The following is a 12,443-nucleotide window of genomic DNA, read 5'->3' as shown; positions in this document are numbered from 1 at the left end:
GTCCCCGCGGTGTCCCCACCTGCCGGGCAGCTCCCGCAGGGCGCGCTCGAAGAGGAGGTTGAGGCGGGCGGGGGGGCCCTTCTGCCGCGCCTGAGTGTAGCGCAGCCAACACCGCACCGAGAAGGGGTTGCGCAGGATCTCCTCCTCGTGCTGCACGTCCTCCTCCTCCTGCCGACGGGGACAGCGCGTCGGGGGGGGCGGGGGGGGACAGGGGGACGGGGCGCGAGGGGGACAACGGGGACAGGGTGGGAGAAGGACAGAGCACAAGGGGGGACAGGGACACCGGGGACGGGGCGGGAGAAGGGACAGGGACGAGAGGGGACGGGGCGCGAGAGGGGACGGGGCGCGAGAGGGGACGGGGCGCGAGAGGGGACGGGGCGCGAGAGGGATGACAGGGACACCGGGGACGGGGCGGGAGAAGGACGGTGCGCGAGAGGGGACGGGGCGCGAGAGGGATGACAGGGACACCGGGGACGGGGCGGGAGAAGGACGGGGCGCGAGAGGGGACGGGGCGCGAGAGGGATGACAGGGACAACCGGGGACGGGGCGGGAGAGGGGACGACAGGGACAACGGTGACAGGGTGGAAGAAGGACAGGGAGCAAGAGCAAACAGGGACGACGGGGACGGGGCGCGAGAGGGACGACGGGGACGACGGGGACGGGGCGCGAGAGGGACGACGGGGACGACGGGGACGGGGCGCGAGAGGGACGACGGGGACGACGGGGACGGGGCGCGAGAGGGACGACGGGGACGGGGCGCGAGAGGGACGACGGGGACGGGGCGCGAGAGGGACGACGGGGACGGGGCGCGAGAGGGACGACGGGGACGGGGCGCGAGAGGGGACGACGGGGACGGGGCGCGAGAGGGGACGACGGGGACGGGGCGCGAGAGGGGACGACGGGGACGGGGCGCGAGAGGGGACGACGGGGACGGGGCGCGAGAGGGGACGACGGGGACAACGGGGACAGGGTGGAAGAAGGACAGGGAGCAAGAGCAAACAGGGACAACAGGGACGGGGCGGGAGAAGGACAGGGACAACCGGGGACGGGGCGCGAGAGGGGACAGGGCACGAGAGGGGACGACAGGGACAACGGGGACAGGGTGGGAGAAGGACAGGGAGCAAGGGGGGACAGGGACGATGGGGACGGGGCGCGAGAGGGACAACGGGGCCGGGGCGGGAGAAGGACAGGGACAACCGGGGACGGGGCGCGAGAGGGGACGACGGGGACAGGGTGGGAGAAGGACAGGGCACAAGGGGGGACAGGGACGGGGCACGAGAGGAATGACAGGGACAACGGGGACAGGGTGGGAGAAGGACAGGGAGCAAGAGCAAACAGGGACAACTGGGGACGGGGCGCGAGAGGGGACAACGGGGACAACGGGGACGGGGTGGGAGAAGGACAGGGCACAAGGGGGGACGGGGCGCGAGAGGGGACGGGGACAGGGAGCAAGAGCAAAAAGGGACAACGGGGACAGGGCGGGAGAGGGACAGGGCGGGAGAGGGACAGGGCGGGAGAGGGACAGGGCGGGAGAGGGACAGGGACAAATGGTCAGGAAGAACAGGGACAATGGGGACAAGGCACAAGGGGGGATGGGGACAACAGGACAGGGTGGGAGAGCAAACGGGGACAACAGGGACAGGGCAGGAGAGGGACAGCGGGGACAGAGGGCAAGGAGGGACGGGGAGAGGGACAGCGGGGACAGGGCACAAAGGAGGACAGGGACAACGGGGACAGGGCACAAAGGAGGACAGGGACAACAGGGACAACGGGGACAGGGCACAAGAGGGGATGGGGACAATGGGACAGGGTGGGAGAGGGACGGGGGTGAGAGCAAGAGGGGATGGGGACAATGGCGACAAGGCACTAGAAGGACAGGGCACAAGGGGGGACGGGGACAATGGGGACGGAGGGTGAGAGTGGGGGGTGACGGGAGGGGGGCGACGGGGAGTCAGAACGAGGAGGGATGGGGACACGGAGTAGCGGGGACAGGGAGCAAAGGGTGACAGGGACGCAGAGCGAGAGGTGACAGGGATGGTGACAGGGACGGTGACAAGGCACACGGAACGCAGAAGGGGGGGGGGGCACGGGGGACATGGGGACAAGAAGAGGGACAGGGATGTGGGAGAAGACGGGCACCCAGCGACACGGCTACAGGAGGGGGTGGCGACAGGGGCTTTAGAGGGGACCCGGGGACAGTCGTGGGGACACGGACAGGGTCGGGGCAAGGACAGAAGCAGATGGGGGGGCAGAGGCCCAGCCCCAGCCCCAGGCCCAGGCCCACCCCGGCCCCGGCCCCCACCACCGCCTCCCGCACTCACGAAGCGCAGCTCGGGCCGCTCGGGCTGCTCCAGCTCCGCTCCCGGGGCCGCTCCCGGGGCCGTTCCCGGCGCCGCCGCCGCCACCGGCGGCTCCTCCCGCTCCGCCATCTCCTCCTCCACCTCCGCCATCTCCTCCTCCACCTCCGCCTCCGCCATTTTCCCCCGCTCCACTGCCTCTTCCGGCGAGCCGCGATGACGCCACTTCCGCCCGCGCCCTCTCCTCATTGGCCATCGCTCCCGCCCTTCAAAGGACATTCCCCCGCCCCTCCCGTCGCGCTCGTCCCCAGCCAATGAGGCGGCGGCGGGGCTGCGCGCGGGACCAATGGGAGGCCGCCGTGTTGCGGGGTGGAGGGGTGACGGGGGGGAGGGGGGAGGCGGAAGTGCTGAGGAGCCCTGGAGGCGCCATGGGGGTGAAGTTGGAGATCCTGCGGGTGCGCGGGGGGCGGAATTACCCCGGGGGGGGGGGGGCAATAAAGGGGGGCAGTTGAGGGGTATTAGCCCGGGGGAGGAGGGCAATAAGGGGGGGGGGGGGGGAGTTGGGGGTATGAGCCGGGGGGGGGGGGGGGGGGACAATGAGGGGGGGCAGTTGTGGGGTATTAGCCCCGGGGGGTAGTAAGGGGGGGCTGTTGGGGGGTATTAGCACAGGTGACATCGGTGGGGACAGAGGTGACACTGGGGACACCACATCACAGGTGACAGTGGTGGGGACAGTCGGTGACACTGGGGTACAGGTGACATCGGTGGGGACAGTAGGTGGCATTAGGGACACCCCATCACAGGTGACAGTGGTGGGGACAGGAGGTGACACTGAGGCACAGGTGACATCGTTGGGGACAGCAGGTGACACTTGAGACACCCCATCACAGGGGCCATCGGTGGGGAGGGACAGGAGGTGACACTGAGGCACAGGTGACATTGTTGGGGACAGTAGGTGACACTGTGGACACCTTATCACAGGTGGCAGTGGTGGGGACAGCAGGTGACACTGAGGCACAGGTGACATCGTTGGGGACAGCAGGTGACACTGGGGACACCTCATCAGAGGTGACAGTGGTGGGGACAGTAGGTGACACTGGGGTACAGGTGACATCGGTGGGGACAGGAGGTGACACTGAGGCACAGGTGACATCGGTGGGGACCATAGGTGACATTGGAGACACCCCATCACAGGTGACAGTGGTGGGGACAGGAGGTGACACTGAGGCACAGGTGACATCGTTGGGGGCAGTAGGTGACACTGGGGACACCTCATCAGAGGTGACAGTGGTGGGGACAGTCGGTGCCACTGGGGTACAGGTGACATCGGTGGGGACAGTAGGTGGCATTAGGGACACCCAGGCACAGGTGACATCGGTGGGGACAGGAGGTGACACTGAGGCACAGGTGACATTGGTGGGGACCATAGGTGACATTGGAGACACCCCATCACAGGTGACAGTGGTGGGGACAGGAGGTGACACTGAGGCACAGGTGACAGTGGTGGGGACAGCAGGTGACACTTGAGACACCCCATCACAGGGGCCATCGGTGGGGAGGGACAGCAGGTGACACTGAGGCACAGGTGACATTGTTGGGGACAGTAGGTGACACTGGGGACACCTTATCACAGGTGGCAGTGGTGGGGACAGCAGGTGACACTGAGGCACAGGTGACATCGTTGGGGACAGCAGGTGACACTGGGGACACCTCATCAGAGGTGACAGTGGTGGGGACAGTAGGTGACACTGGGGTACAGGTGACATCGGTGGGGACAGGAGGTGACACTGAGGCACAGGTGACATCGGTGGGGACCATAGGTGACATTGGAGACACCCCATCACAGGTGACAGTGGTGGGGACAGGAGGTGACACTGAGGCACAGGTGACATCGTTGGGGGCAGTAGGTGACACTGGGGACACCTCATCAGAGGTGACAGTGGTGGGGACAGTCGGTGCCACTGGGGTACAGGTGACATCGGTGGGGACAGTAGGTGGCATTAGGGACACCCAGGCACAGGTGACATCGGTGGGGACAGGAGGTGACACTGAGGCACAGGTGACATTGGTGGGGACCATAGGTGACATTGGAGACACCCCATCACAGGTGACAGTGGTGGGGACAGGAGGTGACACTGAGGCACAGGTGACAGTGGTGGGGACAGCAGGTGACACTTGAGACACCCCATCACAGGGGCCATCGGTGGGGAGGGACAGCAGGTGACACTGAGGCACAGGTGACATTGTTGGGGACAGTAGGTGACACTGGGGACACCTTATCACAGGTGGCAGTGGTGGGGACAGCAGGTGACACTGAGGCACAGGTGACATCGTTGGGGACAGCAGGTGACACTGGGGACACCTCATCAGAGGTGACAGTGGTGGGGACAGTAGGTGACACTGGGGTACAGGTGACATCGGTGGGGACAGGAGGTGACACTGAGGCACAGGTGACATCGGTGGGGACCATAGGTGACATTGGAGACACCCCATCACAGGTGACAGTGGTGGGGACAGGAGGTGACACTGAGGCACAGGTGACATCGTTGGGGGCAGTAGGTGACACTGGGGACACCTCATCAGAGGTGACAGTGGTGGGGACAGTCGGTGCCACTGGGGTACAGGTGACATCGGTGGGGACAGTAGGTGGCATTAGGGACACCCAGGCACAGGTGACATCGGTGGGGACAGGAGGTGACACTGAGGCACAGGTGACATTGGTGGGGACCATAGGTGACATTGGAGACACCCCATCACAGGTGACAGTGGTGGGGACAGGAGGTGACACTGAGGCACAGGTGACAGTGGTGGGGACAGTAGGTGACACTGGGGACACCTCATCAGAGGTGACAGTAGTGGGGACAGTCGGTGACACTGGGGTACAGGTGACATCGGTGGGGACAGTAGGTGACACTGGGGACACCTCATTAGAGGTGACAGTGGTGGGGACAGTCGGTGACACTGGGGTACAGGTGACATCGGTGGGGACAGTAGGTGGCATTAGGGACACCCCATCACAGGTGACAGTGGTGGGGACAGCAGGTGACACTGGGGACACCTCATCAGAAGTGACATCGTTGGGGACAGCAGGTGACACTGGGGACACCTCATCAGAGGTGACAGTGGTGGGGACAGCAGGTGACACTGGGGACACCTCATCAGAGGTGACAGTGGTGGGGACAGTAGGTGACACCCGGGCACAGGTGACATCAGTGGGGACAGGAGGTGACACCGAGGCACGGGTGACATCGGTGGGGACAGCGTGTGCCCCGCACCGGGGTGGGTGGTGACGGGGTGACCCGGGGGGGGGGGGGGGGTGGCGGGGGTGGCACCGGGTGACAGTGTCCCTTGTCCCCAGATGCTGCTGTACCTGTCCTTCCCGGTGGGGGTCTTCTGGGTGTCCAACCGGGCGGAGCCCTTCCAGGGACCGGTGGTGCGCCGCAAGGTGGGGGAGGGGTCCCCCGGTCCCCCGCTGTCCCCTCGGGGCGGGGGAGGGGTCACCCGGCCACCGGGGACACCTCGGATGGGGGGAGGGGCCCCGTGTCCCCCCCCCTGTCCCCCCCTCTGACCCCACTCTCTTCCCCAGAGGGAGATCTTTCCTCCGGACGACCCCCAGCGGGTAAGAGACACCCCCCCCCCCCCCCCGCGTGTCCCCAATGTCACCCCCCCCGTGTCCCCAACGTCCCCCTCGGCGTCCCCAATGTCACCTCGGTGTCCCCAACGTCACCCCCCCGTATCCCCAACACCCCCAGCATCCACCCTGCTGTCCCCAGTGTCCCCCCCCCCAGTGTCCCCAATGTCACCCCCGGTGTCCCCAACATCCCCAGTGTCCCCCCCAGTGTCCCCGTCACCCCCCATGTCCCCAACGTCACCCTGGTGTCCCCAACGCCCCCAGCATCCACCCTGCTGTCCCCAATGTCCCCCCCAGTGTCCCCAACATCCCCAGTGTCCCCCCCCCCAGTGTCCCCAATGTCACCCCCCAGTGTCCCCAGCGTCACCCCCCCGTGTCCCCAACATCCCCAGCATCCCCCCTGGTGTCCCCAATGTCACCCCCCGGTGTCCCCAACGCCCCCAGCATCCACCCTGCTGTCCCCAGTGTCCCCCCCGGTGTCCCCGTCACCCCCCGTGTCCCTAACGTCACCCCGGTGTCCCCAACATCCCCAGCATCCACCCTGCTGTCCCCAGTCCCCCCCCCCAGTGTCCCCAATGTCACCCCCCGGTGTCCCCAACATCCCCAGCATCTCCCCTGCTGTCCCCAGTGTCCCCCCCGGTGTCCCCAACATCCCCAGTGTCCCTCCCCGGTGTCCCCAATGTCACCCCCCAGTGTCCCCAACGCCCCCAGCATCCCCCTGGTGTCCCCAGTGTCACCTCAGTGCCCCCAACGCTCCCGGCATCCACCCCAGTGTCCCCAACATCACCCCCCAGTGTCCCCAACATCCCCAGTATCCCCCCCCGGTGCCCCCAATGTCACCCCCTGGTGTCCCCAGCATCCCTCCCCCCCCCCGTGTCCCCACTGTCCCCAACTGTCCCCAATGTCCCCCCCCTGGTGCCCCAATGCCCCCCCCCCCCCCCCCATCCCTGATGTCCCCAATGTCCCCGATGTCCCCGAGGTGTCTCCTCCCCCCACCAGTGCCACCGCAGCCCCCCACCAGGTGGGGGGTGACACAGGGGACACCTTCTCACCTGGGGACACTCCTGTCCCCGCCCCGGTGGGGCGCGGTGTCCCCCTGGGGCCACCCGCGTGTCCCCGCTGTCCCCTGACCCCCCCCCGTGTCCCCCCCAGCGCCAGGCGATGGCTGAGCTGAAGCGGCGGCTGCGGGAGGGGAAGGTGACACGGGACTGAGGGGACACGGGGACACCCGGCCACCGCCACCCCCGCGGTGACACAGGGCACCCGTGGCAGCGTCGGGACACCAGCGCCGTGGCCACCTTGGTGACAGAGGGGACACGTGGCGGCTCGACGTGGCTTCGTCGTGACAACGTGGCCGTGTTGGTGACAGAGGGGACACGTGGCTTCGTCCTGATGCCATCGCTGCGGCCACGTTGGTGACAGAGGGGACACGTGGCCACATCCTGTCACCATGGATGTGTCCTCATGCCATCGCCGTGACCATGTGGTGACAGAGGGGACACGTGGCAGCTCGACGTGGCTTCATCGTGACAACGTGGCCGTGTTGGTGACAGAGGGGACACGTGGCTTTATCCTGATGCCATCGCCGTGGCCGTGTTGGTGACAGAGGGGACACGTGGCCACATCCTGTCACCATGGCCATCTCCTGATGCCATCTCTGTGGCCATCTTGGTGACAGAGGGGACACGTGGCCACATCCTGTCACCATGGACATGTCCTGATGCCATCACCGTGGCCGTGTTGGTGACAGAGGGGACACAGGGCCACATCCTGTCACCATGGACATCTCCTGATGCCATCGAGGTGGCCATCTTGGTGACAGAGGGGACACGTGGCCACATCCTGTCACCGTGGCCACATCTTGTCACCATGGCCATCTCCTGATGCCATCGACGTGGCCGTGTTGGTGACAGAGGGGACACGTGGCCACATCCTGTCACCATGGCCGTCTCCTGATGCCATCTCTGTGGCCATCTTGGTGAAAGAGGGGACACGTGGCTTCATCTTGATGCCATCGCTGCGGCCACGTTGGTGACAGAGGGGACACAGGGCCGCATCCTGTCACCATGGCCATCTCCTGATGCCATCTCTGTGGCCATCTTGGTGACAGAGGGGACACGTGGCCACATCCTGTCACCATGGACGTGTCCTGACGCCATCGCCGTGGCCGTGTTGGTGACGGAGGGGACATGTGGCCACATCTTGTCACCATGGCCATTTCCTGATGCCATCTCTGTGGCCATCTTGGTGACAGAGGGGACATGTGGCTTCATCCTGATGCCATCGCTGTGGCCACGTTGGTGACAGAGGGGACACAGGGCCACATCTTGTCACCATGGCCATCTCCTGATGCCATCGAGGTGGCCCCATTGGTGACAGAGGGGACACATGGCCACATCCTGTCACCGTGGCCACATCTTGTCACCATGGTCATCTCCTGACGCCATCGCTGCGGCCACATTGGTGACAGAGGGGACACAGGGCCACATCCTGTCACCATGGCCATCTCCTGATGCCATCGAGGTGGCCCCATTGGTGACAGAGGGGACACGTGGCCACATCCTGTCACCGTGGCCACATCTTGTCACCATGGCCATCTCCTGATGCCATCGCTGTGGCCGTGTTGGTGACAGAGGGGACACGTGGCTTCATCCTCGTGCCATCACTGTGGCCACATTGGTGACAGAGGGGACACGTGGCTGCAGCCCAATGCCATCGCGGTGACCTCGTTGGTGACAGAGGGGACATATGGCCATGAGCTGTCACCATGGCCACATCGTGACACCGTTGCAGTGACGGCGTTGGTGACAGAGGGGACATATGGTCTCATCTTGTCCCCCTGTCCGTGACAGAAGGGACACGTGGCCGTGTCATGATGCCACCGCTGCGGCCGCGCGGGTGACAGTGGGGACACGTGGCCGCCCCCGTGTCCCTGCCCTGGCGGTGTCACCGCGACGGCTGGTGACACGGGGACACGCGTCTGTACCTGCCACCATCCCGGCGCCACCGCTGTCACCTCGGCGTTGGCGGGGACACGTGACACCCCTGGGTGTCCCCACCCCCAATAAACAGCGCTGGCATTGTCACCATCTGCGTGGGGGGGTGTCACGGTGACAGGGGGGTCCCCAGAGTGTCACCGGAGGGGGGGGCGGTGTCCCCCAGAGTGTCATGGGGGGTGGCTTGGGTGTCCCTTAGTGCCACCTGGGCGTCCTGTGTCCCCTGGGGACCACGTGTCCTCCTGTGTCACCCATCTGCTGTGGGTGTCCCCTGGTGCCACCCCCCGGGTGTCCTGTGTCCCCTAGTGTCACCCATCCACCATGGGTGTCCCCTGTCCCCTAGTGCCACCCCTCTGGGTGTCCTGTGTCCCCTACTGCCACCCCCTGGGTGTCCTGTGTCCCCTAGTGTCACCCATCTGCCATGGGTGTCCCCTGTCCCCTAGTGCCACCCCTCTGGGTGTCCTGTGTCCCTTAGTGTCACCCATCTGCCATGGGTGTCCCTTAGTGCCACCCCTCTGGGTGTCCTGTGTCCCCTACTGCCACCCCCCAGGTGTCCTGTGTCCCTTAGTGTCACCCATCCACCGTGGGTGTCCCCTGTCCCCTAGTGCCACCCCTCTGGGTGTCCTGTGTCCCCTACTGCCACCCCCCAGGTGTCCTGTGTCCCTTAGTGTCACCCATCTGACATGGGTGTCCCCTACTGCCACCCCCCGGGTGTCCTGTGTCCCTTAGTGTCACCCATCCACCGTGGGTGTCCCCTGTCCCCTAGTGCCACCCCTCTGGGTGTCCTGTGTCCCTTAGTGTCACCCATCCACCGTGGGTGTCCCCTGTCCCCTAGTGCCACCCCTCTGGGTGTCCTGTGTCCCCTAGTGTCACCCATCTGCCATGGGTGTCCCCTACTGCCACCCCCCGGGTGTCCTGTGTCCCCTAGTGTCACCCATCCACCGTGGGTGTCCCCTGTCCCCTAGTGCCACCCCTCTGGGTGTCCTGTGTCCCCTACTGCCACCCCCCGGGTGTCCTGTGTCCCCTAGTGTCACCCATCCACCGTGGGTGTCCTGTGTCCCTTAGTGCCACCCCTCTGGGTGTCCTGTGTCCCCTAGTGTCACCCATCCACCGTGGGTGTCCCCTGTCCCCTAGTGCCACCCCTCTGGGTGTCCTGTGTCCCCTACTGCCACCCCCTGGGTGTCCTGTGTCCCCTAGTGTCACCCATCCACCATGGGTGTCCCCTGTCCCCTAGTGCCACCCCTCTGGGTGTCCTGTGTCCCCTACTGCCACCCCCCGGGTGTCCTGTGTCCCCTAGTGTCACCCATCTGACATGGGTGTCCCTTAGTGCCACCCCCTGGGTGTCCTGTGTCCCCTAGTGTCACCCATCTGCCATGGGTGTCCCCTGGTGCCACCCTCCCCCCCCCAGCTGCCCAGTGTCACCCGTCTGCCATGGGTGTCCCTTGTCCCCTAGTGCCACCCCCCCGGCTGTCCTGTGTCCCCTAGTGTCACCCATCTGCCATGGGTGTCCCCTGTCCCCTAGTGCCACCCCTCTGGGTGTCCTGTGTCCCCTACTGCCACCCCCCGGGTGTCCTGTGTCCCTTAGTGTCACCCATCCACCGTGGGTGTCCCCTGTCCCCTAGTGCCACCCCTCTGGGTGTCCTGTGTCCCCTACTGCCACCCCCTGGGTGTCCTGTGTCCCTTAGTGTCACCCATCTGCCATGGGTGTCCCCTGGTGCCACCCCCCGGGTGTCCTGTGTCCCCTAGTGTCACCCATCTGCCATGGGTGTCCCCTGTCCCCTAGTGCCACCCCTCTGGGTGTCCTGTGTCCCCTACTGCCACCCCCCGGGTGTCCTGTGTCCCCTAGTGTCACCCATCTGCCATGGGTGTCCCTTGTCCCCTAGTGCCACCCCCCCGGCTGTCCTATGTCCCTTAGTGTCACCCATCTGCTGTGGGTGTCCCCTGGTGCCACCCCCCTGGGTGCCCAACGTCCCTTAATGTCACCTACCATGGGTGTCCCCTGTCCCCTAGTGCCACCCCCCCCGGTGACCCGTGTCCCCTGGTGCCACGCAGCGGCCATGGCCACGTCCCCGTCCTCCCCCGAGGCCACCCGTGTCCCCAAGGACACCCCCCCCCCGCCCCCCCCCGGGTGTCACAGCCCCACAGCGGCGAGCTCGGGGGGGGGTTTATTGGGGGGTGACAGCTTGGGGACACACGGGGGGGGGCGGGGCGGGGATGGGGACAGTCGGTGACACCGCGGGGCTCCGGGGGCTCAGTCCTGGGGGGGGGGAGAGGGGGGGGGTGAGGGGGTGTCGCCCCCCCCCCCCCCCGTGTCCCCCATCCCAGTGGCCCCTCCTCTGTCCCCCCCCGGACCCCCCACGTCCGCCCCCCCCCCAAGTGTCCCCCGTCACCTCTGTGCCCCCCCCATGTCCCCCCAGAGCCCTCATCATTTGCCCCCCCCCAGTGTCCCCCCACCTCCCCCCCGTGTCCCCCCCGTGTCCCCCCCGCCCAAACATCTCCCCCCCATCTCCCCCCATGCCCCCCATCTCCCCCTCCGCCCCCCATCTCCCCCCATGCCCCCCATCCCCCCTCCCTCCCCCATGCCCCCATCCCCCCCATCTCCCCCCTCCGCCCCCCATCTCCCCCCCATGCCCCCCCATCCCCCCCCCGCCCCCATCTCCCCCCGCCCCCCATCTCCCCCTCCCTCCCCCATGCCCCCCCCGCCCCCATCTCCCCCACATCTCCCCCCCATGCCCCCCATCTCCCCCCTCCCCCCCATCTCCCCCTCCCTCCTCCATCTCCCCATCTGCCCCACATCTCCCCCCCCCCGCCCCATCTCCCCCCCGTGTCCCCATCTCCCCCTCCCGCCCCCATCTCCCCCCCATCTCCCCCATCTCCCCCTCCCTCCCCCATGCCCCCCATGCCCCCCATTCCCCCCCGCCCCCATCTCCCCCCATGCCCCCCCATCCCCCCCCGCCCCCATCACCCCCGTCCCCATCTCCCCCCGTCCCCATGCCCCCCCGCCCCCATCCCCCCCCGCCCCCCCTCTCCCCCTCCCTCCCCCATCTCCCCCCATGCCCCCTATCTCCCCCCCATCCCCATGCCCCCCATCTCCCCCCCTCCGCCCCCCATCTCCCCCTCCCTCCCCCATCTCCCCCCATGCCCCCCATCCCCCCCCCGCCCCCCCTCTCCCCCTCCCTCCCCCATCTCCCCCCATGCCCCCCATCTCCCCCTCCCTCCCCCATGCCCCCCATGCCCCCCCATCCCCCCCACCCCCCCCGCCCCCCCGCACCTGCCCGGGGGGGGGCCCGAACCCGGGCAGTCGGGGCACGGGGAGGCGCTGCTCGTCCATGCGGCGGCCCTGGGAACTCGCCAGCAGCTCCAGCAGCGGCGCCAGCTCGGGGGGGGGCGCGGGGCCGCCCCGCCTGCGCCCCCACATGGCACCGCCGCACGCGCACCCACAGCCCCCCCGGCACCCACCGCACCCCCCCCACCCCCCCCCAGCACCCACAGCCCCCCCCCCCGGCACCCACAGCCCCC

General features: G+C 67.4%; 1 protein-coding gene and 1 long non-coding RNA gene across 2 annotated transcripts in view; one reads left to right on the top strand and one right to left on the bottom strand.

The window, feature by feature from the left end:
• LOC309685788 (pre-mRNA-splicing factor SYF1-like) overlaps positions 1-2,678 on the bottom strand; it is a gene marked incomplete at its 3' end in the record, with an annotated part of 53,128 nt that extends 50,450 nt beyond the window's left edge. Inside the window, exons 1-2 of the mRNA XM_082501504.1 lie at positions 2,322-2,678; positions 20-168 (exon numbers count right to left, since the gene is read on the bottom strand). Of these exons, the coding sequence (XP_082357630.1) occupies positions 20-168; positions 2,322-2,576 (404 nt within the window). The remainder of the gene's footprint in view (positions 1-19; positions 169-2,321) is intronic.
• Positions 2,679-2,722: 44 nt separating this feature from the next.
• Positions 2,723-7,166, top strand: LOC309685787. The gene is made up of 3 exons (XR_014270492.1): positions 2,723-2,752; positions 5,884-5,916; positions 7,081-7,166. It is a non-coding gene; the product is annotated as an uncharacterized lncRNA (long non-coding RNA).
• The last annotated feature ends 5,277 nt before the right edge of the window (positions 7,167-12,443 follow it).

This window comes from Vanellus vanellus (genome assembly GCF_965231255.1).
Source record: "Vanellus vanellus genome assembly, contig: HAP1_SCAFFOLD_1018, whole genome shotgun sequence".
NCBI lineage: Eukaryota > Metazoa > Chordata > Aves > Charadriiformes > Charadriidae > Vanellus > Vanellus vanellus.
This window is presented reverse-complemented; position numbering and strand designations above follow the sequence as displayed.